Source organism: Podarcis filfolensis (genome assembly GCF_964270895.1).
Source record: "Podarcis filfolensis genome assembly, chromosome: 11".
NCBI lineage: Eukaryota > Metazoa > Chordata > Lepidosauria > Squamata > Lacertidae > Podarcis > Podarcis filfolensis.
The window spans coordinates 27,344,468-27,367,925 of NC_139613.1; the positions used below are offsets into that span (position 1 = coordinate 27,344,468).

General features: G+C 40.5%; 1 protein-coding gene across 7 annotated transcripts in view; it reads left to right on the forward strand.

Moving 5' to 3' along the window:
* Positions 1-23,458, forward strand: part of DMGDH (dimethylglycine dehydrogenase) — a 43,413-nt gene that overhangs the window by 1,344 nt on the left and 18,611 nt on the right. For all 7 annotated transcript variants that reach the window (XR_014539624.1, XR_014539625.1, XR_014539626.1 and 4 more), the window contains exons 2-11: positions 1,209-1,377; positions 5,778-5,876; positions 8,518-8,682; positions 10,115-10,319; positions 14,850-15,098; positions 16,883-17,081; positions 18,209-18,378; positions 19,827-19,980; positions 21,492-21,657; positions 22,608-22,738. Coding sequence is in view for 2 of the 7 variants with exons in the window: in XM_083576061.1 (XP_083432187.1) it covers positions 1,209-1,377; positions 5,778-5,876; positions 8,518-8,682; positions 10,115-10,319; positions 14,850-15,098; positions 16,883-17,081; positions 18,209-18,378; positions 19,827-19,980; positions 21,492-21,657; positions 22,608-22,738 (1,707 nt within the window). In the remaining 5 variants the exon portion in view is untranslated. The remainder of the gene's footprint in view (positions 1-1,208; positions 1,378-5,777; positions 5,877-8,517; positions 8,683-10,114; positions 10,320-14,849; positions 15,099-16,882; positions 17,082-18,208; positions 18,379-19,826; positions 19,981-21,491; positions 21,658-22,607; positions 22,739-23,458) is intronic.

Genomic DNA, 23,458 nt, shown 5'->3' on the forward strand with positions numbered 1-23,458 from the left:
AGGCAAGCGCACTTAATCCAGAAACACACACTGGGCACTTCTAGACTGTCGCCATTGTGTAACCTCCCTGCCAAAAGAATAAGAATGAATGCTCAATAAATAGCTCCATAAACATGTACAAACAGACAGGGCCAGCCCAATACACTTTGGAACCTGAGGTGAACCACCAAATGGTGCCCTCCACCCCACCAGGAAAAATGGGGTGAGTGAAGACCTACATCAGGAACAAAAGAGGAATAAAGATCCACATCGGAATCTGCTGCCCCTGTGGATCCTGCCACCTGAGACAGTCATCTCACCTGTCCTCATGGGTGGGCTGGCCCTGCAAACAAAGCAGGATGAAAGCTCAATAAGTAGGTTATACGGAAGCAAACACAGACTTGATACATACACAAGTGACTGTGTGGCAGGGGAAGAAAGCAAGGCTGGGGACTCGGAGAAGGACAAATGGAGATGTTGAAGGCCGGCAGGGGGGTTCTGCATGGCACTGCAAGAAAGCGAGTCTTTCCCTCCAGCACGGAAACCAAAAATCTTGTTGTGGCTCATTGCCTCTGCTTTAAACAAAAGTGGCACAACCTGCCTGCTCTTTCTGTTGCTTCCTACCCAGTGTCTGGAATGGTATGTTAACTAAGCTCCTCTCAGATTTGCAGCAACGGCAGCAGCAGTGTGATTAGCTGAAAGCATTCTGAGTGAATCCTCGTTTCGCAACCTGGATAAAATGGGACGTGAAAATTTTGAAGCGCTCTCAGTGGATTGGTAATGGGTGTCATTCTGAAAGGAACACTTATGAATAGAATCATTGAATTGTAGAGTTGGAAGGGACCATGAGGCTCATCTAGTCCAACCCCCTGCTATGCAGGAATCTTTTGCCCATCATGGGGCTCAGACCCACAACCCTGAGAGTTTCATGCTCTACCAGCTGTGCTATGATTTTGCACAAAGTGCAGCAAATAAGTCTCATAATTGGCTAGCTGTTTTCATTCTCTAGGAAAGAAGGGAATTTGATTTTCATTCTCTAGGAACGAGGGGAATTTGATAATTTATTTATTTATTTTTTATATAATTTGTTTTTTAAACTGAGGCTTCTTTCACTCTGCCATCTTAGGGATGACATTATACTTCTTGAACTATTTATGTAAAATACGTAAGAAATACAGTATGTAAAAAAAGGCAAAGAAGCAAGATTCCTGTTTCTGTGTTTTTCCTAGGGAAGAAAAACCTTCTACAGAAGCAAGATGGAAAGATGCAGCAGAAACAGTAATTATTGGAGGTGGTTGTGTTGGTGTGAGTCTTGCCTACCATCTGGCCAAGGCTGGCATGAAAGACGTACTTCTGTTGGAAAAGTCTGAACTCACTGCTGGATCTACATGGCATGCAGTAAGGGAAAGTTCTAACATATTAAATATGAAACAAGCCATCCGATTTCTAGTTGCTTAGATAATAACAATTTAATAAATTATATAATTATTGTCATTCTAAATATAGCCTTTCGCAACTCATTAAATTGTCTCTCAGAGACACAGTGGAAATTTGCATAGAGCTGAAACTCATTAATTACTGATGCTTACTATGGGAGTGTGACAGAGTAACTGCAGAGTTTTGAGAAACTAAAAAACAAAGTGCGAGATTGGCTTCATTATTATCAGATAATGGAGGCATATAATTTGGACAAGAAAATTGGCTTCCAGGTGGAAAAATCAAAATTAGAAACAGAACTGTTAGAACCCAAAACTAAGATACTTTCAAAGATGTATAACTTGCTGTTGAAATGGAATACTCAGGATGAAACGGTGAAATCTGCTATGATTAAATGGGCACAAGATGTTGGACACAACATTATGTTTGCTGACTGGGAACAGTTGTGGACCACAGGTATGAAATTTACGGCATGTAATGCCTTAAGAGAGAATATTATGAAAATGATATACAGGTGGTACATGACCCCAGTCAAGCTTGCAAAAATATATCATTTGCCCAATAATAAATGTTGGAAATGTAAAGAAACTGAAGGTACATTCTTTCACCTTTGGTGGACGTGCCCAAGAATTAAGGCTTTCTGGGAAATGATCTATAATGAAATGAAAAAGGTATTTAAATATACCTTCCTGAAGAAACCAGAGGCCTTCCTTCTGGGCATTGTCGGCCAATTGGTGCCAAAGAAGGACAGAACTTTTTTTATGTACGCTACAACAGCAGCAAGAATACTTATTGCAAAGTACTGGAAGACACAAGATCTACCCACTTTGGAAGAATGGCAGATGAAGGTGATGGACTATATGGGATTGGCAGAAATGACTGGCAGAATCCGAGACCAGGGAGAAGAGTCGGTGGAAGAAGACTGGAAGAAATTTAAAGACTATCTACAGAAATATTGTAAAATTAATGAATGTTAGAATGATGTTGGATAGAAATTAAGTGGTTTCCAGCTGTAATGCTTTAAGAGAATATGAAAAAAGGGTTATAAATAGGTAAAAACATAATTAAAATGATGTTGGATTGGAAATAAGTGGTATTAGCAACAAAGTTAATAAGAATATGCAAAAATGAATTGATAATGGATGAAAATACAGAGTTATAAAATGTTAAGTTATAGAGTTAAGATAAATGAAAGAGGGTAAGGATTTGCTGATTTGATTATTTAAATGGGAATACAAGAAGGGGAGGTGTGAGGAGGTCAAAGAAACAAGCAAATGAGTTTTAAGTTATGAAAAATGGAATTGTTTTTAATTTTTCTTATTTTTTCTGTGTTTTTATATGCTGTATCTTTATTTTTCTTTTTTCTTATGTGTTCTTGTATATTTGTTTTTGTAAAACTTCAATAAATATTTTTTTTTTTTAAAAAAAGAGTGTGACAGAGTAGCTCATCCATTGCGTGTTTGGCAATTGAAATTGGGCCTTGCAAATGCTACCATTATAGCATGTAACCTAAGCAAGCGGAAGCAGGTTTTTTTTTTTTTTTTTTTTTGCTTTTTAAACTAACGTGTTTAGTTACAGCTCCTTGTCAAGGGTGAAAGGGAGCCTAGGTACACCTCTGTGTCTTCTGAAGCAGCAAAATCCTTCTTTTACCATCTGCATTTTTCAGGAAGATTGCTCCCTACCCATACAACTGAAGCCAATAGAAGCCTTTTTGCAACACTGGTTTTTTTTTTGTTTTTTTTTTGCAGGGGAGGCACAGCACACAAGGAGGAGAGTTTTAGACCTTTATTCATTGGCTGCAACTTCCCTGCAAAAAGACGCCCCATGCCACAATTATGCATGAAAAAGGCAATTATTGTCTCCCATAGAGGGCTTTTAAAAAGACTAATTATGGAGGGCAGAGGGAGGAGAGATCTGCAGGGTGGATGAAGGGGCCCCAGGGGGTGTATCTGATCCATGGGTAGGGATGTTTGAGAATTCCTAAGAAAACAGAAACAGGAGTGGCAATTGGCAGTGTTTGCTTATTTTCCCATGTCTGGAACAGAAATCAATCCAGCAAATGTGTTTAGCATTCAGTGTTGTTGTTGTTGCTTTCAGCCTGCAAGCAATACGTAATTGATTACCTTCCCCTCACATTTTCATTGTGTTTCCTTTGCATTGAAATGAATGGGGTGGAATAATGTAACGACAACATAATTTATATAATTAATTACACGTTAGGTAATTTCACTACAGTTGACAGCAAGACGAATAGCATACTTTTTGGCAGATGATGACTACAATGGAGTGGAAGCAGCGCTGCCTGCTTACAAATACAGGAATGGAAAGCAACGCCTTCTTACATCACTATGCATAGACCAGCAATTCCACATCTCTGAAAGTGACAGGACTCCAATGTTTGACCTGAGTTAATGTTGTATCTTAATTCTGCCTCTGCCTCGTTAAGATTGTCAGGATTGCATTGAAAGGTGAAAAACTCTTACACTGATTTAATGGAGAGAGGAATACCATTTGGCAAGGTTCCCTGCATATACTAACCATAGCATTCACAGAAAAACAATCTATTTATATTTCTGTAGTTATGCAAGGCATTCTGCTCCATGCGGGAATTACAGATTAGTAGCTGGATCCATATTACGCAAACTGTGCAGTGACCTAGCTAGTTACCAAGAAGAAGTTGTTTTCAGTAGCTTGCAGCCTCAGGGTAATCCTAGATATCATATCGTGTGTCAGTGGTGGTGGCTGTAGTAAAGCCAAATTAGACATTACTAACATGTACCGTATCTGCTGAAGTGGTATACATTTCTAGTCACCTTGCATATTCATATACTATTGTAAATTATCAATGTAGCACTTGATAGGCTTTATGAAATATAGTGACTCTCTCTCAAATTTTGTGTGCATAGTTCTGCACAGTGTGTCCTCCCAAGACCAAACTTCAGTGTGTATTTTGGTCTATAAGTTCCTTGAACATTTGATGCTGTTCTCAGCATTTGATTCTCAAGCTGTGTTGATGTGCTTGCCATTGAAGTTTTAGGCTGAAATCAGATACACACTTAGCTGGGGGTAAGTTGCATTGAACTCAGTGAATTCACTCAGTGTTAACCACTTAAGTGATTATGATTAGATGAGCTTCCTCTGGCTTGTTTCATAATTAAATCTGTTGCAAACTTTGAGAAAACTCAAGTCTTTCCATGAATTTTCTGAGCATGCTCAGAAGATGCTGGGCCCAGTGGAGCTCTCCATTAGCTCTCTTTTATCGCTAATTCTCCATCCCAAACTTACGCATCGAAGTGGTGAGAGAATTGGTCTAGATTGGCAAAGCCTAGTGCAGATGTTTTGAAACACTCCTGCAGTATTGATATCACTGAGGATATTGATCATAGAAGTACAGGCAGCACTAACTAGTATGATACAGACAGCACTAGAGCAAAATTGTAGTAAGGCCCTGCCCTTGCATTCCTGTAAGGTAGAGATGACTGTGCTGGTTATGAACTATGTTGTGCTAGAATGAACATATTTCTGTACCGTTCGTTTCCATCCATAGCTTTGGCCAAAGGATAGGATCAGGTTTTTAGACAGAGAATAAATTGAACTCCCAGAATTATGTAGCTTAGATTTGCAGAATGCAACATACAGGGATTATTTCATCTTTCAGTGAAGTATGCAAAGTGTAGCCTATATAAGAATACTGTTTTTAGTCTTCCTATGCTCATGCTTATGCAGCTGATGCACAAGAGAGAAGTATAGCTCTAAGGTATGAACAAGTAAAACAAATCTGATGGAAAGAAAAACCTTAAGAGGGAAAATCCTTACCTCTGCCCCACCCCCCAAAACCCCAGCTCCATAATAATTCAGTGCCATGGAACATTGAGGGACTAAGAGGGGGGAAACTGGGTGGAAGGAGAATAGAGTAAAATGGCTAGAACTGGAGAACAGAGAAGCATAGATATGTAAAAGGAACTGTCTCAGTTTTCAAATAGGTCACTTCTTGGTTCTCACGGAGAAGATCTTTTTCATTTTTCCCAGGGGTGGAAGAGAGAGTTGCTCATAGATGTTAATGGAGAAATTAAATAATTTAATGTAGCAGGGATTGGGCACAAATGTGTCTTTCTCCTCCCTCACCTCCATAAAACCCCAAATGTGGCAGTGGTGGAACAAAATTGTCTCAACGGAGTGGGGAGCTCAAAAAAACTCAGTGGGGGACCCAACATGCTTAGTGGGGAAAGGGGAGGAAAACAGGTAAGTGGGGATGGAGTGGGGTGGAGCGGCTGGAACCATGAACAGAAGCATTCCACACTGCAATGTTTTGTTGAAGACACCCCCATTTGCATCCCCCTTTTTTTGTTCTTTTTTAAAAGGCAGGTTTGACAACGTATTTCCACCCTGGAATAAATCTGAAGCAGATCCATCACTACAGCATCAAGCTTTATGAACAATTAGAAGATGAGACTGGACAGGTGTGTATCTTTAAATATACTTATTACAGATCCAAAATCTTGTGAAATACAGCATTCTGCACAGAGCAAGAACATTTTGCATGCTTGGGGTTGTTTAGCAACTTTAGAAACTCCCTAATGATTGCTCCCAGCGGCTTCATGTAGATTTTAAATAGCACTGAAGACAACATAGTGCCCTGTGGCACACTATAGCTCAAAAGCCAAGGGGCTGAGGTCTAGATAATTGTCCAGGAATTATTGCAGCTGCATCAACCACAACCCTCTCAAATACCTCCCCCCAAAGGGGTATTTGTGACCAGGTGGTAGTTGTTAAATACTGTTGAGTCCAGGGTGGGTTTTTACAGGGGTGGCTGTACTATTCCTTCCTTCTTTCCACCTCCTCCTCATACAGAGACCCATTCACCACATCCTGAACTCACCCAGTCATATCCCCCACATTGCTAGCCTTAATCATCCAAGATAGGCAAGGGTCCAAATGGTATGTCATTGGGAGCATACATGCAGAGGTGTACCCAGGCTCCCTTGCACCCTTGGTCAAGAAGCTGGCCTGGCAATTCCAACAATTTAATCTTTGCTAGACCCAGGAATTAGAAGTGACTCAGGGATACAGGCTAACGTCTCCCCACCACACAAACTCACAATACTATGATAATGGCAATTTGTCAGTGCCCTCTTATTCAACTTCATGAAGGTGGAGCGGCAAATAATTTCCCTTGTTTTGTTTTAATGATTGGTTTTATTGTTTGCTACTTTGGAAAATACTAATGAGCATTTAAAAAATATGTTTGAACATTAAAGTATGACTTGTATTAGAATAATAGAATTGTAGTGTTGGAAGAAAGTGAGGAGGAATTAAAGAACCTTTTAATGAGGGTGAAAGAGGAGAGCGCAAAATATGGTTTGAGGCTCAACATCAAAAAAACGAAGATCATGGCCACTGGTCCCATTACCTGGAAGAAATGGAGGCAGTGAGAGAATTTACTTTCTTGGGCTCCATGATCACTGCAGATGGTGACAGCAGCCACGAAATTAAAAGACGCCTGCTTCTTGGGAGAAAAGCAATGACAAACCTAGACAGCATCTTAAAAAGCAGAGACATCACCTTGCCAACAAAGGTCCATATAGTTAAAGCTATAGTTTTCCCAGTAGTGATGTATGGAAGTGAGAGCTGGACCATAAAGAAGGCTGATTGCTGAAGAATTGATGCTTTTGAATTATGGTGCTGGAGGAGACTCTTGAGAGTCCCATGGACTGCAAGAAGATCAAATCTATCCATTCATAAGGAAATCAGCCCGGAGTGCTCACTGGAAGGACAAATCGTGAAGCTGAGGCTCCAATACTTTGGCCACCTCATGAGAAGAGAAGACTCCCTGGAAAAGACCCTGATGTTGGGAAAGATGGAGGGCACAAGGAGAAGGGGATGACAGAGGATGAGATGGTTGGACAGTGTTCTCGAAGCTACCAGCATGAGTTTGACCAAACTGCGGGAGGCAGTGGAAGACAGGAGTGCCTGGCGTGCTCTGGTCCATGGGGTCACAAAGAGTCGGACACGACTAAACAACAACAACAACAACAACAAGTGTTGGAAGGCGCCCTGAGGGTCATCTTGTCCAAACTCCTACAATGCAGAAATCACAACTAAATCATACATGTCAGATAGCCATCCAGCCTCTTATTAAAAACTTCTGTTTGTCCACCACTGTCAAACAGTTCTTACTGTAAGAAAGTTCTTTCTGATGTTCAGAATCTCCTTTTTGTAACTTGAAGCCACTGGTTTGGGTCCTACTTTCCGGAGCAGGAGGAAACAAGCTTGCTCTATCTTCTATGTGACAGCACTATAGATACTTGAAGATGACTGTCATATCTCCTCTCATTCTCCTCTAATCCAAACTAAACATACCTCAATCCCTCAACTGTTTCTCATAAGGCTATGTTTCCAGACCTTTGATCATCCTGGTCACCCATCTCTTCACATGTTCCAGTTTATTATTGTTTATTATTTTGTTATTTATTTCATTTCTATACTGCTTTATATTTTCAAGAAAAATCTCAAAGCAGTTTACAGCATATTAAAACATCAATAAAACAATCTGAAGAAAGTCAAATATAGAGTATACAGTCAAAGCAACATAATTAGTGAAAAACTAAAATATTATCTTAAAGATTTCAAAATAAAACATTACAAAGGAGGTCAACTACAGAATACATATTTAACACAAACAAAGTTAACAAAAAACTTAAACATTAAAAAAACCCATTGCTAAGTGAAGTCAAATATAAAATGCACCTTTAAAAAAGCATAATGAACAAGAGAATAAAATATCATAAGCATGACACAGCTGTTTAGCAGGCACAAAAAGATGGGGCAAAAGAATCCAATAGTTAGGGTTTGTTGTCAGGCATATCCTTCTTAAATTGTGGTGCCCAGAATTAAACACAATTGAAAAGAAAACGAAAAATTAAAGTGGTTAATCTGTTGGTACATTTCAAATAACTATAAAGTTAATTATAGCAACTCAGTATTTATTCTGTAGCCTCTTCTGAAGATACACTGTGCCATGATTATCATTTAGGACTTTATTGGACTGCTTGTAAGTATTCTATATTGGGAACCTGATAGTCTTTTTTCTGTTCCTGTTAGGCTGTTGGGTTTCATCAGCCAGGAAGTATTAGAATTGCTTCAACTCCAACGAGGGTGGATGAGTTTAAATACCAGATGTCTCGGGCTGGTTGGCACCCAGCAGAGCAGTATCTTATCAAGCCAGAGAGAGTGCAAGAATTATTCCCTTTATTAAACATGGAAAAGGTAAACAAATTCAATTATTTTATTTCCAAATGATGTGAAATTTATTTTACATGCAAAAAATATGACTCTGTGATTCAATATCCCTCTTCAAAATTTGAAGTTTATTTTATAGTACACAACTCTATTAAATCTCCCTAACATGAAACCATTTGAAAGAAGTTGCCTCAGGCAGCAGATTTTAAAGAGGGTGCCATTTTTATGTATCCAATATCCAGCTTAGTGTGTCATTTACAGAATGAGCTTCAGTCTGGGTGAGAGGTCATTCTGACAGGAGCTACAGGTGCAGAAATGTTGCTGGCATTCTGCAGGCTGTGCTGGGTACAGAAGCAAGACTGGACTATTGGGATTTACTGCAGAAGGCTCAGCAGCTGACAGTATTGTAATGTTCAGTGGATATTTGTGATCTATTCAAAACCAACTTTATTAGTGTTTCAAAAATGAAGCAGAGCAACTTGGACATGGTAGAAGAATCCTTTATTAGTATGTGTAAATATATTGGTCTCTTGGTTTTACAAATCCTTGGTAATTCCTAAGGTTTTGATCAGAAACAGCCACCAGATATTCAGATGAGGAAACAAGGGACACTTTGAGTAGTTATGCTGATCGTCGTAACAGTAACAATGTATTGTAGGGGCCAGTGCTTTTTTTCTTAAAAAAATGTTTAGGGGTACTCTCATTTTCCTACTCATTTAAATACTGCCCCTTGATGAGGCCAAGCTTAGATTCACAAAATGTTTAGGGGTATGTGTACCCTGTCCCCCCCCCCAGAAAAAAGCACTGGTAGGGGCCTATGGGAATTGTAGTTGAGTGACATCTGGAAGGCCAAAGGTTCCACACACCTACGGTAAATTGGTGGTAATTCTGTTCTCCTGAACTGAGTAGCAAAACACCCATTGGCTGCATTTCCATGTCATGGAAAGCCACCTACACTGTGGCTTACCATACATGAGCGGAACCTGTTTCACTCTTTGCATTCACACTGTTGAGAAACAAACAGTGAACTCTGGCATTGCGTTTTATCTGGACTGGGTATCGGGGTTTGTTTCTCTCCAAGCAAATACAAGATTTGTTATTGGCTTGCCAATTGTGGTTTATTTGAATGAAACAAATCATAATCCCTGATTTGGAAGTAATACTAAGTAAAGGATCATGATTTTTACAATGTGTAGGAGTGAAGCAAGTATGATCAGTTCATGTAAAAAAGACAAGATTTTTGATCTACTGTTATGTGCTATATTTGTTCTTTTTGGTTTTTAGCTATTTTGGTTTTTCTTACATCCAGATTCTGAATTTCTATTTCCTAGAAATTACTCACAAGTGTCCAGTTCCTTGTTCAAAGAAGTCCTAATACGTAGATATCCTCCATTTCTAACATGTTGGTTAAGAAAACATAACAATACTAACACAGTTTCATTTTGTTTGACCCACTTAGGTTTTAGCTGGTTTGTACAACCCTGGAGATGGTCATATTGACCCTTACTCACTCACCATGGCTTTGGCTGCAGGGGCCAGGAAATATGGTGCTCAGATAAATTATCCAGTCCAAGTAACTGACCTAAAATCTAGAGCAGATGGAACATGGGAAGTTGAAACTCCACAAGGAATAATTCATGCAAACAGAGTTGTGAATACAGCTGGTAAGAAATGAAATATATTTGCATGTCTTTGGAAAATTTAATACCCTAACTAGGCCAGATGAAGTAGCTCACACTAAACACATATTGAGCACAAATGCTCTAATGAATGCCATGCAGAACGCAAGTGATACATGCTTTGCATTAGCTATTTGATGACCTCCTGGAAGATAATTTGGCATGAAGTAGTGATGCCCCCCCAAAAAAAATAATTTTAATAGTTCCTAGAATAGCATGCTTCATTGCTTAATGATAGGATAATGTACATTCCATGCTATTAGCATTCTGGTTTTTAAAAAATGCCGTTATGTAAGTCTGTGAATCTTCCTTCCATGTGGTATATTAGTTTAGGACCAGGATATGAGAACAGGGCTCCTGCCTGTAGATTGGCCTTTGACTTTGAAAACTGAGGAAATAGGCCACACTGTTAGGCAATTCCAGTCCAAAATGTCTCCATGAATTGTGGAAACACTTGCTTGGCGTTATATTATATTTACACATTAGAAACACTTAGAAGATTAAAATGGGCTATGTGTCCATGTTTCCTGGAAATAGCTTTTGCCTTTTTATTGAGTTAAGATACTGTTACACACCACCCCAATCTCCACAGCAGTGCAAGATTCTAGGGGTGCAGGCACTTACTCAGGGTTTGTTTCCTTTGGAAAAGAGACATAGCGGAGACCGTGGTGTCTTCATGATATACAATTTATTTACACATATATACAACTTGAGCCTAGGATGGAGGGGTAGACACAGCATTACACTCCAAGAGGGTCTTGCTTCTCTCATAGGCACAGTCATGGGTTCAAACAGGCATCAGATATCTTGTCTGTTGCCCTGCAACTTACCCTTCTCTCCCTGTTGCGTAACTCTTAACTTTGCACTGGGCAGCTGCCTAGATTGATTCAGCTTACTGACTGAAAAACCATTTCCCCCAGAGCACACCAGGGCAAACTGCAATCCTGAAATTCTACTACTGGCCTTTGTCCTTCTACCTAATTCTGAGCTCAGGGAGAGGTTCTCCTTTTTCCAGCTGGCACAGAATCTCTGCTTTATTAATCACCCATCTCCCTGCCCCATTTGTTTGCTTAAAGAGTTGGCCATTATCAGGCTGACCTGGACATGGAAAGCTGAGCCCAGCACTTACTAAATCCAGGCACCCACAAATTCTAGCACCCCAAACCAACAGCAGTACATTCGGCTCCTAAATGCAGTTGCTGTCATTTAGAAAATGACTTATTTTTGTGTGAGTAAAGGATTATTTTATTTGGTATTTATAATAACAGAACAATAACCTTATGCACAGAATGCCAGAGGTGTTTTTTTTAGGTCTTCTCTTTCATTCATTCACACTTCCACATATTTGTGGAAACTTCCTCTTCCCTTTCCCCTCCACATTACTGCTACTTACCTGGATGAATCAGGGGTGAGTCAGGACATCTGCAAGGTCAGGGCTGCACAGGTATCCCAGCCAATCCAACCCCACAGAGCTCCAACTTTGCTGCTGCTCTGCCTCACCCCTACCTGGTAAACAGCAAAGATGCCAGCGGCCCCAGTCTACTGTTCTGGTCATTCCTGATGGTAGCTTTTGCCAGTAATTAGAAATTGCTTATATTTGGTGCTTTTGAAAACAAAAGTTTAAATTCCTATTTATGTATTAACCATTTGGCTGTAATGTATTTATGTTTATAATTATAGCATAAATACTACGAGCAAAAAGGTCTGCAGGGCTCAGATGAGTACACTGGAACATGGGAAGCTGCCTTATACTGAATCACATCAGTGATCCTGCTAGCTCAGTATCGTCAGTGCTGAGTAATAGGCTGCAACATTACAGCAGATGGTCATAGGCAGAGACTGTCCAGGGTTTCAAACAGGGTTTATTTCCCTGCCCTCCCTGGGGATGCCAGAAATTAGACCTCAAATCTTTTCCAAGCAAACCATTTACCCTACCACTTTTCACAGTTCCATATCATCAGTACCACCCCATTTATTCAGTGCTGAGGAATAACCTACAACAGTAAAATGAATGGCACAGGAACCCATTCTTGCAGGCACTGCACGTGACTTGGACCTTTGACATGCATGGCACAGTTTCCTCACTGCTATTTCATATATCTTCTTACATACTCAGTAATTAGCAATGTTTTACTCTTGAGATGTGAAGTTGTGACATCTCTTCAGGCTCTTTGATTTCTTTTTAACTTATTAAACCAAAGGCATACTTGTCAAGTTACAATGTTCAACCAAAGGGAACATTTAGAGCTGGCATTGATTAATGTCCTGGGTCAGGGTAGGTAAACAGCTATGATGTTCCTAATACTCCAGCAGCCAATCTTCTTCCTTCCTTCCATACCCTCCTCTCCAAAAGAAATTAATAATTTACTGTGAGCTTTCATTCCTGTTATATTGCTAAGTTTATATTGCCAACTCAAAACATAGCTGGGTTCATTGGACAGCCGCTTACCTTTCAACCCCTTTCTTATCCAGTTGCTCAATTCAGACAGTACATTTCACATTTTCCAAAGCGTGGTCTGGATATTTCATCTGAACTGAATTATTCTATTGTGTTCTGTCTTGTTGCCTCATTTGCTCACCCCTTCACTGCCTTATTTACATACCCTCCTCCATTTCCTAGCTTTTATGCTGTTATTTGAAATGATGTTTGACTCAGTAACCCATGGTTCGTGCTCATCTCCAAACAGTTTGCAAACCCACTTTGGAATATGGTTTATAAATATGGTTTGGGGGCAATTTGTACATCATGGCAAACTATTAGTAGAGAACATTAGGAAAGACCAGCACCCCATATCAGAGAATAAGGGTACAAGCCTTTCTTATACTCCCAGCCTCCAAATCACTATTTGGAAATTAGTCCATATAATGTCTGCTGTTTTGGTATTTGGGCTTATTTTCAGTTAAATAAGAAATCACACACACCAAATCTCTTGCACAAATCCTGCCTAGATCCCACAGCCACTTCTTATTGCCAACTCTTGCCTGTGGTACTGGTGCACGGATAGGAACAACCTCAGTGTTTTGTGAGTGTTCTAGGGATTGTGGCTCATTAACTACCTGATAACTTATTTCTTCTTTGACCTACGCAGGGTCCTTATTTAATGTTAAGTTATAAAGTGGGACAGAGGGTTTTAACCAACAGGCTTTTGCCTCATTACCAGCTTCCCCTCCATTCCTCCTCCATGTTTCACTTTGTCTTTTTGCTCAGCATATACTTCATGAAACTCTTAATCTTAGGGTTCTGGGTTCAAGCCCCACATTGGGCAAAAGATTCCTGCATTGCAGGGGTTGGACTACATGGCCCTCATGGTCCCTTACAACTCTACAATTCTATGTGTCTATGATTCGTGGCCAAGACGAAATTGGCTGTTATCAGCAGCAGACATTTATTCTGCTATTTTAATCACAGCAGAAATCTGAGGCAAACCTCAGCCGCAAACAACTGTATTCATGGTTATGCTTGAGAAATAGGAGCATTAATAGAAATGGGTGGAGTTGAATGCAAAAAGCTGGACTTAAAATTTTTTAGAGACAGCCCCCTAAGAGGTGGCCTGTGGTGTTATCTTATTCTCAGCACTGTCCAATACTGTCTGTAGAAACTCTGTGTGCTATTAGTGGTTAGCTGAAACAGTGGTAGTTTAACTAGAAAAAAAGGTTAGTGGAATAAATTAGGGAAAGTGAAAACTACCAAAGCTGTGGTGCCCATAGATGATGCGTTGTTTGCCTCCTCCAACACAGAAACAAATTTTCTCTCTACAGGCAACCTCTGCCATCCTGAAGCAACATTCCCACCAAATGTAGGCATTCTGTTTGTTTTTCCTGTTTGGAAAACATGATGATCTTTGGCATAAGGAGGAGTCCTCCAATGAGTTGTTTCTTTGTCAAAGACAACAACCCAAACAGTTCCACACTATTGAATCATCTCCTTGTTTAAGTAATATTCTGCTTATATTATTAAAACTCCTCTTCCAAGGTTCATAAATAGTTACATACACAAAAACTTGACATCGTTCCCATATGAGGAAGTTGCAGCTTGGTTGCAGGGAGAGACAGCAATGAAATTCGGTTCCCCTCCCACACAAACTTCCTAGCATTAAGCTCAGGTGGACTGCAGGAGGCCAGGGTTTAGAAATGTGAGATATCTGGGATGAGCAGGAGAGCCATTTCTGTACTATAAGCAGCAGAGAAAATCAAGGAGGGGAGAGAAGAGAAGGAATTACACAAGAGAGAGAGAGAGGTAATGAAGAGGAACCATAGTAGCAAAAAATTCAGAGGTCAAAGAAGATGCTAGGAATGGTTAACTGGTTTGCAGGACACAGACAGAGAGAAACTATCTTCAACCTTTCCCTATGCTGAGTAGGGACTCCTAGGTTTAACAGCTGAGATCAGCAGTGGTTCAAAGCCTCACCTTCTGATGTAAGAGGGGATTGAGAATACACTCATCAATAAGACTGTTCCTTTAGTTTCCAAGTATTCTGTTCGAATATTTGCATTTCTGTCCTTTGTGTTTTCTAGGTTTCTGGGCTCGTGAAATAGGGAAAATGATTGGATTGCCCCATCCACTCATACCAGTTCATCACCAGTACATAGTTACTGCAACTATTCCTGAAGTGAAAGCCCTTAAAAAGGAATTTCCTGTGATTCGTGACCTAGAAGGTTCATATTATCTAAGACAAGAAAGGGATGGGATTTTATTTGGCCCATATGAAAGTCCAGAAAAAATGAAACTACAGGAATCCTGGGTAAAAAATGGAGTCCCGCCAGGTAATTTTGCTTGAAAAATAATCTCAGGCTTTAGCTGCAGTTATATTATTGTCATAATCCTAGAGTAGAGGCAGAGTTCTCTGGCAAATGCAGGTTCAGAGAGCAGATGGATCCTTTCCCTGGTTTGATGCATGTGTGTCCATGGGCAGCAGACACCCCCCCATGGTACACCCCCCAGGAGCCGCCTCTGCCACCAGATTCTGGTGGCTTGTCCATAGACTCCTTGGGGATCAAGAGAGCCCTGCGGAGAGTTTCCCAACAACTGGAAACCATATTCCCCAATGGCTGCAGCAGGAGGCACCTTTAACAAGTCAAGAGGTATCACTTAGTGGGTGAAGCCTCTAGTCAATAACTACCTAAAGGTAAAGGTAAAGGGGACCCCTGACCATTAGGTCCAGTTGTGGCCAACTCTGGGGTTGCAGCGCTTATCTCGCTTTACTGGCCGAAGGAGCCGGTGTATAGCTTCCAGGTCATGTGGCCAGCATGACTAAGCCGCTTCTGGCGAACCAGAGCAGCGCACGGAAACGCCGTTTACCTTCCCGCTGGAGTGGTACCTATTTATCTACTTGCACTTTGATGTGCTTTCGAACTGCTAGGTTGGCAGGAGCAGGGACCGATCAATGGGAGCTCACCCCGTTGCGGGGATTCGAACCGCCGACCTTCTGATCGGCAAGTGCTAGGCTCTGTGGTTTAACCCACAGTGCCACCCGCGTCCCAAATAACTACCTAGCTCTGCTATAAAACTTAGTCAGTTGCTCTAGGTCCTGGATGAAACAACTGGGATATTTGGATTCAGCTATGGGAGCACTGTCCATGGGCCTGAACCCACACCTTTGAGTCTTTCTAAGCTACTTTTGCTGCTCAAAACTTCCAACCTCCCATTGCTTGGGCCATCATGCCTCCTTGGTGGTGGGGATCCTCATGGATCACAATCATGGGATAGTAGCCCAGTTCTGCTAATTAGTGCTATCCTTTGTGTAGATCACAGTGGTACTATTTTTGTCATTGCGCTGATGGTTGCATCCAGATACAGTCACTGATACAGGGACAAAACTTTATACCAATGTTGTGAATGAAACTTTAGTGGCACTGGTGAAGTGTGGAAGGCCATGGCTGCAAATTGCATGTCTGCATCTGGGTCTTTTGTTGCAAATAGCATGGAGATCATGAACATATCTGTGTGTCCCCCAGATGAAGAAAGTAGCATTTGGTGAACTGGGGGAGGGGAGGGGAATGGATGTCTGATGAACTCCACGTAGGCATGTCTTTGCATCAGTAAAATAGATTTTAAAAACTGTGTTAAATAAATGCCAAATATTTCTTGCATTGTTTTATGCGATGGGAGGTAGAAATTAGTTTTCAGATGCAAGCTAGGTGTATTGTTATTTTTGCAAAATACAGCTACAAAGTTTAGGTTTCAATGATGCAAATTATCAAGCTCACCACTTGTTAGAATTAATTGAATTTATGTTGGCAAAGACGTTTGGTGACTGGAATCTGTCAGTGACTATTATATATATGTATGTTACACATGCATATTCATAAAGACAAAGAGCCTTTCTGGCATCATTAACTTGTTCTCAGATTTCCTATATAAGCCTGTCTTTCACTTTGTGCTCTTCAAGGGGGCAGACAGGGATTCTCATCATACAACTCCTATCCTGCAACATTTGTGTGTATCCTGAAAAAATACGCGTTTTTTTTTTATATCAGCACAGTGTGTAACTAAGGAGCTTTTGGAATTGGAAAATAACTAATGCATGACTCAAAACCATTTTTTCTAGGATTTGGGAAGGAGCTTTTTGAGTCTGATTTGGACCGAATAATGGATCATGTTGAGGCTGCTATGGAAATGGTCCCAATCCTAAAGCAAGCAGACATTATCAATGTAGTTGCAGGCCCTATAACATATTCTCCAGATATCTTGCCTATGGTGGGGCCACATCAGGGTGTTCGAAATTATTGGGTGGCTATTGGTTTTGGGTGAGTAAATTGATCTATTGTTAGGAGAAACCTTGTAAATGTTAAAGTTATACTTATATGTCTGTCTTCGCTAGGTCCCGGATAGTATCTACATGAGTTCTTAAAGAACTCAAATTTAATATTGCTGATCTTATAGCAAAATATGTACCTTGTCCCAAAGACTGGCCTCTGTAACACCATTTTGTTAAAATGAATTTGTGGGTGAGGGTGATCTCCAATAAGTTTGTCCTGTTAGCTTAAAGTCTGTTATCAAGCATAAGTACAAGTTTGAGTGAAGAAGAATCAGCATAGCTTCTGCGAATGTACGTCTTGTCTCATTTTATAATTCTTTGAGAGTGTTAGCAAACATGAAGATAGGGGCGAATCTGGTTGACATTCTTGGACTTTCAAAAAGCTTCTAACAAGTCCATGGCCAAAGACTAGAGGGTGAATGTATCACAGCTTTTGAATTGCAGAAAGGAATGTGAAATGCATCCTGGTACAAAGAAAATTTGTCTAAGAAATTTACGTTGCCCAACTTCCAGTGGGCTTAAATTTGTGGCATTTAAATTTGTGGTAAATGTTGGTGGTATTAGTTATTCTTCCTAGGCAGTCTGATCTTGCTTAACATATTATTTCATCATGACGTAAAAGCCAAGGTTATCATGCTGTTACAGGGAAAACAGAGCAACAACACAAATTTAATTCCAGCTGGAACTCAGATGTTTGTTCTGTTGCTGCAATCACTTAATCTTTAGTTCAAAGCCTAACTGGGCTTTGCCCAGCTTTCATGCACCTTACATATTTATTTTTTGTACTTATACGTAGTCAGCCCTGTCATTGAATTGGCCCAGGGCAGGTTACAAAAAATCTCAGGTATAATTTAGCTTGAAATCATAAAATAACACAAAGCAAACAAATGATATAATTAACAAATGAGCACACTGTCCCATCTTAAATTACAGGCTGCATAAGTGCTCCAGATTTTTAACAAGTCTAACTTTCCAGTAATGAGAAAGCACCCCTCCCCCCAAAAAAGGTCATAGAGAAGATAATAAGAAGTGAGTTTATAGTCCTCAAAGGTTGTACTGAAATGTTATGTGAAATAAGCTCATGGGGGAAATGTCTGTCTCTTCTTCTTTCCCCAGATACGGCATCATCCATGCTGGTGGCATAGGAAAGTATCTCAGTGACTGGATACTCAATGGGGAGCCTCCTTTTGATCTAATAGAATTAGATCCAAATAGGTATGGGAAGTGGACCACTCCAGAATTCACGGCAGTAAAAGCAAGAGAATCTTATGGATTTAACAATATTGGTAAGATGTAATTTTCCCCATAGAAAAATAAATAAAGCACTTGAGTAGAGAATTCTTGTGCTGGTTTTCTTCACCTTCACCCCAACCCCAGACTAATAGAGAGCAGGATTTTGCCTTGTACAGTGGTACCTTGGTTTATGAACTTAATCCGTTCTGGAAGTTCATTCTTAAACCAAAGCGTTCTTAAACTAAGGCATGTTTTCCCATAGCAGTGGGGGACTCAATTTACAAATGGAACACACTCAACAGGAAGCAGAACATATTCTGCTTCCAAGGCAAAGTTCACAAACCAAAACACCTACTTCCAGGTTTGCAGCATTCTTAATCCAAGTTGTTCATAAACTAAGCTGTTCTTAAACCAAGGTACCACTGTAGCTTGCTGGGACATTGTCAGGCGTGGAGAGTCCTCCCCTCCCTTCGGTAACTTCACAGACAAGAATTAATGAGCAGTTTATATTTTATAGTCATTTTTATTCAGTCATCTGGTTGCAAGCAAAAATCCACATCTGTCAGGAGTGCGTGCAGGAGCCAGGTCCTGTGACCAGTAGGGCTTCGCAGGACTGGGGCTTTCCTAAGTTTGTTCTGAAGAGGCAAGACGTGGCCACACAGGTGAGGCCAATTGGTAACTCACAGCACCTGGTGGCAAGAGCTGGGAAGGGATATAAGGTTAGCATTTCCCTTTGGCTCTTTGCCACAGCAACACGTTTCCTGCCTTGCTGCATTTGGCTTCTTGACTCCTTGCTTCCTGATGCTCGGACCCTTGACTCCTGGTTTCCCGGCTCTCTGACCCTTGGCTCCCGGACTCCTGTTCCTGCTCCCACCCCGCTGTCTTGGCCCCAGTCCCAACGTCCTCCACCAGGACTTTGACCGCCCGTAAACCAGACCATGACAACATCTCTCCACAAGGAGAGCAGTTGGCTACTCTCAATCCTCCCCTTTTTGTCCCCAGCAACATCCTGGGAGCCAACAGGAAGTTCCTCCTCCTCCTCTCTGCATTCTTTGTTCTCTAATATGGATGGACCTCCTAGTTTTTTTGGGGGGGAGGGTCCCCCACACTCTCTAATAACTTCTCTGCTGGCTGTTCCCTCCCTTCTGTTTCTCTTACCATCATTTCATAACTAGGCAACTCCTGTTGAAACTACTCGGTGTCTGTGTCTGTCTCTGCTCCTGAAACCACCGGAAATGGGGGTGGGGGGTTGAATCCCCCCATCTCTGCCTGAGAATGCATTCCTCACTCCTCTGATTCAGACCATTCTCTGACATCCAGTTTACACTGTACTGCTTACCTTGCTTATTTTATTTCCATCATTATGATATTTTGCAGCCTGCAAAGTTCTACAAAAGCGTTACCGGTAGCTACATGAAAAATACTCTGTGTACATGTGCAATAAGTGATCCATTGTCATATCTTTTACCATGCTGATTGTGTTTTTGCTTTTGTTTTGCAGTTGGCTACCCTAAAGAAGAAAGATTTGCCGGGAGACCCACAGCGAGAGTCAGTGGGCTTTATGAAATCCTTAAGTCGGAATGCTCCATGGGATTCCATGCAGGATGGGAGCAGCCTCATTGGTTCTACAAACCTGGGGATGAGATTGGATACAAGTAAATGAAAAATATTTATTGATTGTTTTGTGTCAAATTAATAGCATTAGCAATATTATGTTCAGGGTTGTTAAAATAAAGGATTGCGAACCGTAGTCTGAAACATAGTATCACTATTCACTATTAAGAGGAAGTGGTATCATTCATTCATTCATTTAATAAAATTTATGCACTACATTATTGTAAAAAAACTTTGAAGCAGTTTAATTGGTAGCAGTTATAGTAAAGAAAGAGGAGTATTTTCATGTTTTTACAACACCAAGTGCATGGCCAATGGTTAGGGGTGACATGAAAACCCCTCCTGGTGGTGCAGCAATAAAACTGCTAGTGCATTTGCAAAGCTAAGCAGGGTCCAGTATGGTTTCAAATTGGATGGGAGTTGGACTAGATGACCCTCGGGTTCCCTGTCAACTGTACACTTCTGTGATTCTGCACTCTCATACATAGGCTATGAGAGCAGTAGGCATATTCACTGAGGCCACCTAGAGAGGGACAGCACCTGGAAGAGTATGAAGAAGAGCAGAAGCCACTGTTCCACTGCTGCTGCTGCTGCTGCTTTGCACAGCAGCTTTGGTGACCCCGCCATGTAAAACAGCAGCTGGGCAGGAGGTTCCTTTCCTCCTCAATGCCGTCTCTTTTCAGGTGCTGCCCGAGGCAGCTGCCTCATTCCACCTCATTCATGGGCTGGCCCTGCAGATGGTTCATATGTTGGTTTAGATGTGCAGTTGGTGGCTTACAGAAAGCATAGTCCCCATTACGCTTCCATTGTTAAATTTGTAAGAGTATAGGCATATTGCAGATATATAAGCATCCATGTATATGTAATGGGTGTGGTTTGCTGCCGTGATCCTACTCAATGGCGCTTGTTAGATTTACCCTTAATCTTCAAAACATACTATAAGAACTTGTGATAACCTCCAGCTGATAATGAAATGCAAGACAACAAAGGACACCATTAAAGATTAATTCACTGGAGCTATTGGGGTGTTTTTTTGGGGGGGGTAACTCCAGATGAAAAAGTTACCAATCTAAAATAGTTCTTCCTTCCACATATGCTTAACCCTTTTGTATAAGAAACGGCAACAGCAGAAAGTCTCCTATAGTTTTACTGGGGAGGTATGTTGGGTCCAAAGTTTCTATGTCATGCTTACTCTTGTACTGTATTGCATTTATATTCTGCACTTCTATACAGTAATAGCACCTGCATCTGTGGAGTTCCTAGTTTTTGTCTATAGAATGCAATAATTAATAAATTTTAATGTAAAACATCTACTCAATGGAGTTGAACAGCATTTGTAATTAAATTAAGCATTAACCCAAAGTTACAGTTAGGGAAACTATTGATAAACTTGCCAAAATACGGTATGCCTATGATTTTTCAGTTTCGTTCCCCTTCCCTACTCATCCAAAGGGGTTGGTAGATGAAAGGAAAGGGAGAGGGCTACTTACAGTTAAGTTGAAAATTACTAAGCACGTTTTATTTTTTAAAAATGCACTTATTATATTTCTAGGCCAAGTTTTCGACGTACAAACTGGTTTGAACCTGTGGGCCGTGAATATAAACAGGTGATGGAAAAAGTGGGTGTGATTGATCTCACTCCATTTGGCAAGATTAGCATCAAAGGCAGTGATTCTGCTAAATTTTTGGACCGTCTGATTGCAAATGTGATCCCAAAGGTAAATGGAAATATAACAGCAATATAGGTCTTGGATTAGTTTTAATATATGCTGAAAATAAGTTTATAGTCCTACTCATATGAAGTCCCAATTGTACTGAGCCTAAGAATGGTAAGGAAGTAAGATTACATTTACCTCCACCTTCCTGTGTGCACTTGGCCTGACCTGGATCAACCTCATACCCATGCTATAGATACAATGTTGGACTGGAGTCTACACATTTCACATATGTCCACCTTGTGGAATATGCATGCCTCGAAATTTAGTTGCGCAAAGATTGCAGGAATTGTAGCTAAACAAATTAGATGCTGTGCACCTAAGCCTCATTTAAACATTACCCCAAATTTGTGGATGTGAATCGGTTCCAAAGCAGGTGGAGAGATGTAGGGATGAATGAGGAATTCTATTAGCCAATTTTCCTCCCCACCCTATTTAATATATACTTTCCAAAGCAATGCATAAACTGAAACTCAGCTATCCCTACATAGTTCTCCATACTTTGCAGTACAGTTCTCCAGCCAAGTCATGTATACCAAAACATATATACTGGAGTAAGTGAGCATACAAATACATGGACTGTGTTAGTGAAAATAATATATATAATGCATTATATTAGGGAAAATTGCTTACAAAAATGTGTATATTAGGAGAAATTTGAACTAAAATTCTGCTGAATTTTCAAATTGCAAACTGATGTGGTAATGTGACTAACTGAAAAACAGAAAAACGAGAAACTGAGAGAAACAAAAACTGACATTCACCCATCCTTGTGTGCAACAAACCAGAACTGAGGCCTTCAGGAATCCCACAGAAATCAGTGGTGCTTACGCATGCCTATGTCTCTGTTGGATTGCAGCCTGTGTATTCTAGGAAGAGCTCAATTTCCTTAAACTGTATAATGTCTGCTGTACTGTATTATAATTTCTTTTCTTTCTTTTTTTACTATTCAGATAGGTTTCACAAATATAAGTCATATGTTAACCCCAAGAGGCAGAGTCTATGCGGAGCTCACAGTCTCTCATCTAAAGCCAGGGGAATTTTTGTTAATTACTGGTTCTGGGTCAGAGCTTCATGACTTGAGGTCAGTGTACATTGTAACTACTGAAGTTTAAAAAGCCATTTGTGATGATGGAAATGGGGAAGGAGCTGCAGGAAAGTCGCAAGAGCCAGAGCACATAGGAACAGATTAAGTTGCCTTGGACTGAGCCAGACTATTGGTCCATCTAGCTCATTAATGTCTACAGTGAGTAGCATTGTTTCAGGCAGGGAGTCTTTTCCATCCCTACCTTGACATGCCAGAGATTGAGCCTGGGACAGATGCTTCACCATTGAGCTCTGGCCTTTATGCATACTGGGATCTTCTGAATCAGAGATAACATTGTAAATAGCTCAGAGTACATCGTAAAAATACTGAGATTACAAGTCTTCTTTCCAGAAGTTGCTGGTATAAATCAAAAGTATTGTTCACCTCTCACTGAGAGTGCTTAGCCTATTTATCCTGGGAAAACAAAGGCTTCAACAGACTATGATTGCACACTGCAAATAGTGTAGAGGACATATACTAGCAAGGCGGGTATTTATTTGGGTAGAAATGACTAATGGTCCCAACTAATTTCTGTTGGCGGCTCCTTGATAAAAAACTAAATGGAGCTCAAAAAGAGGTTTATAAGTATTTGTAGTGATAAATGTTGTGATAGCCTCAGAAAAGCTGTGGGAATTGGTTGCATTGGTGGATGATATTATTATTCAGTTGGGTATCTCATGCATTAAAAAAATATATATCTGGAATCTGAATATGGGA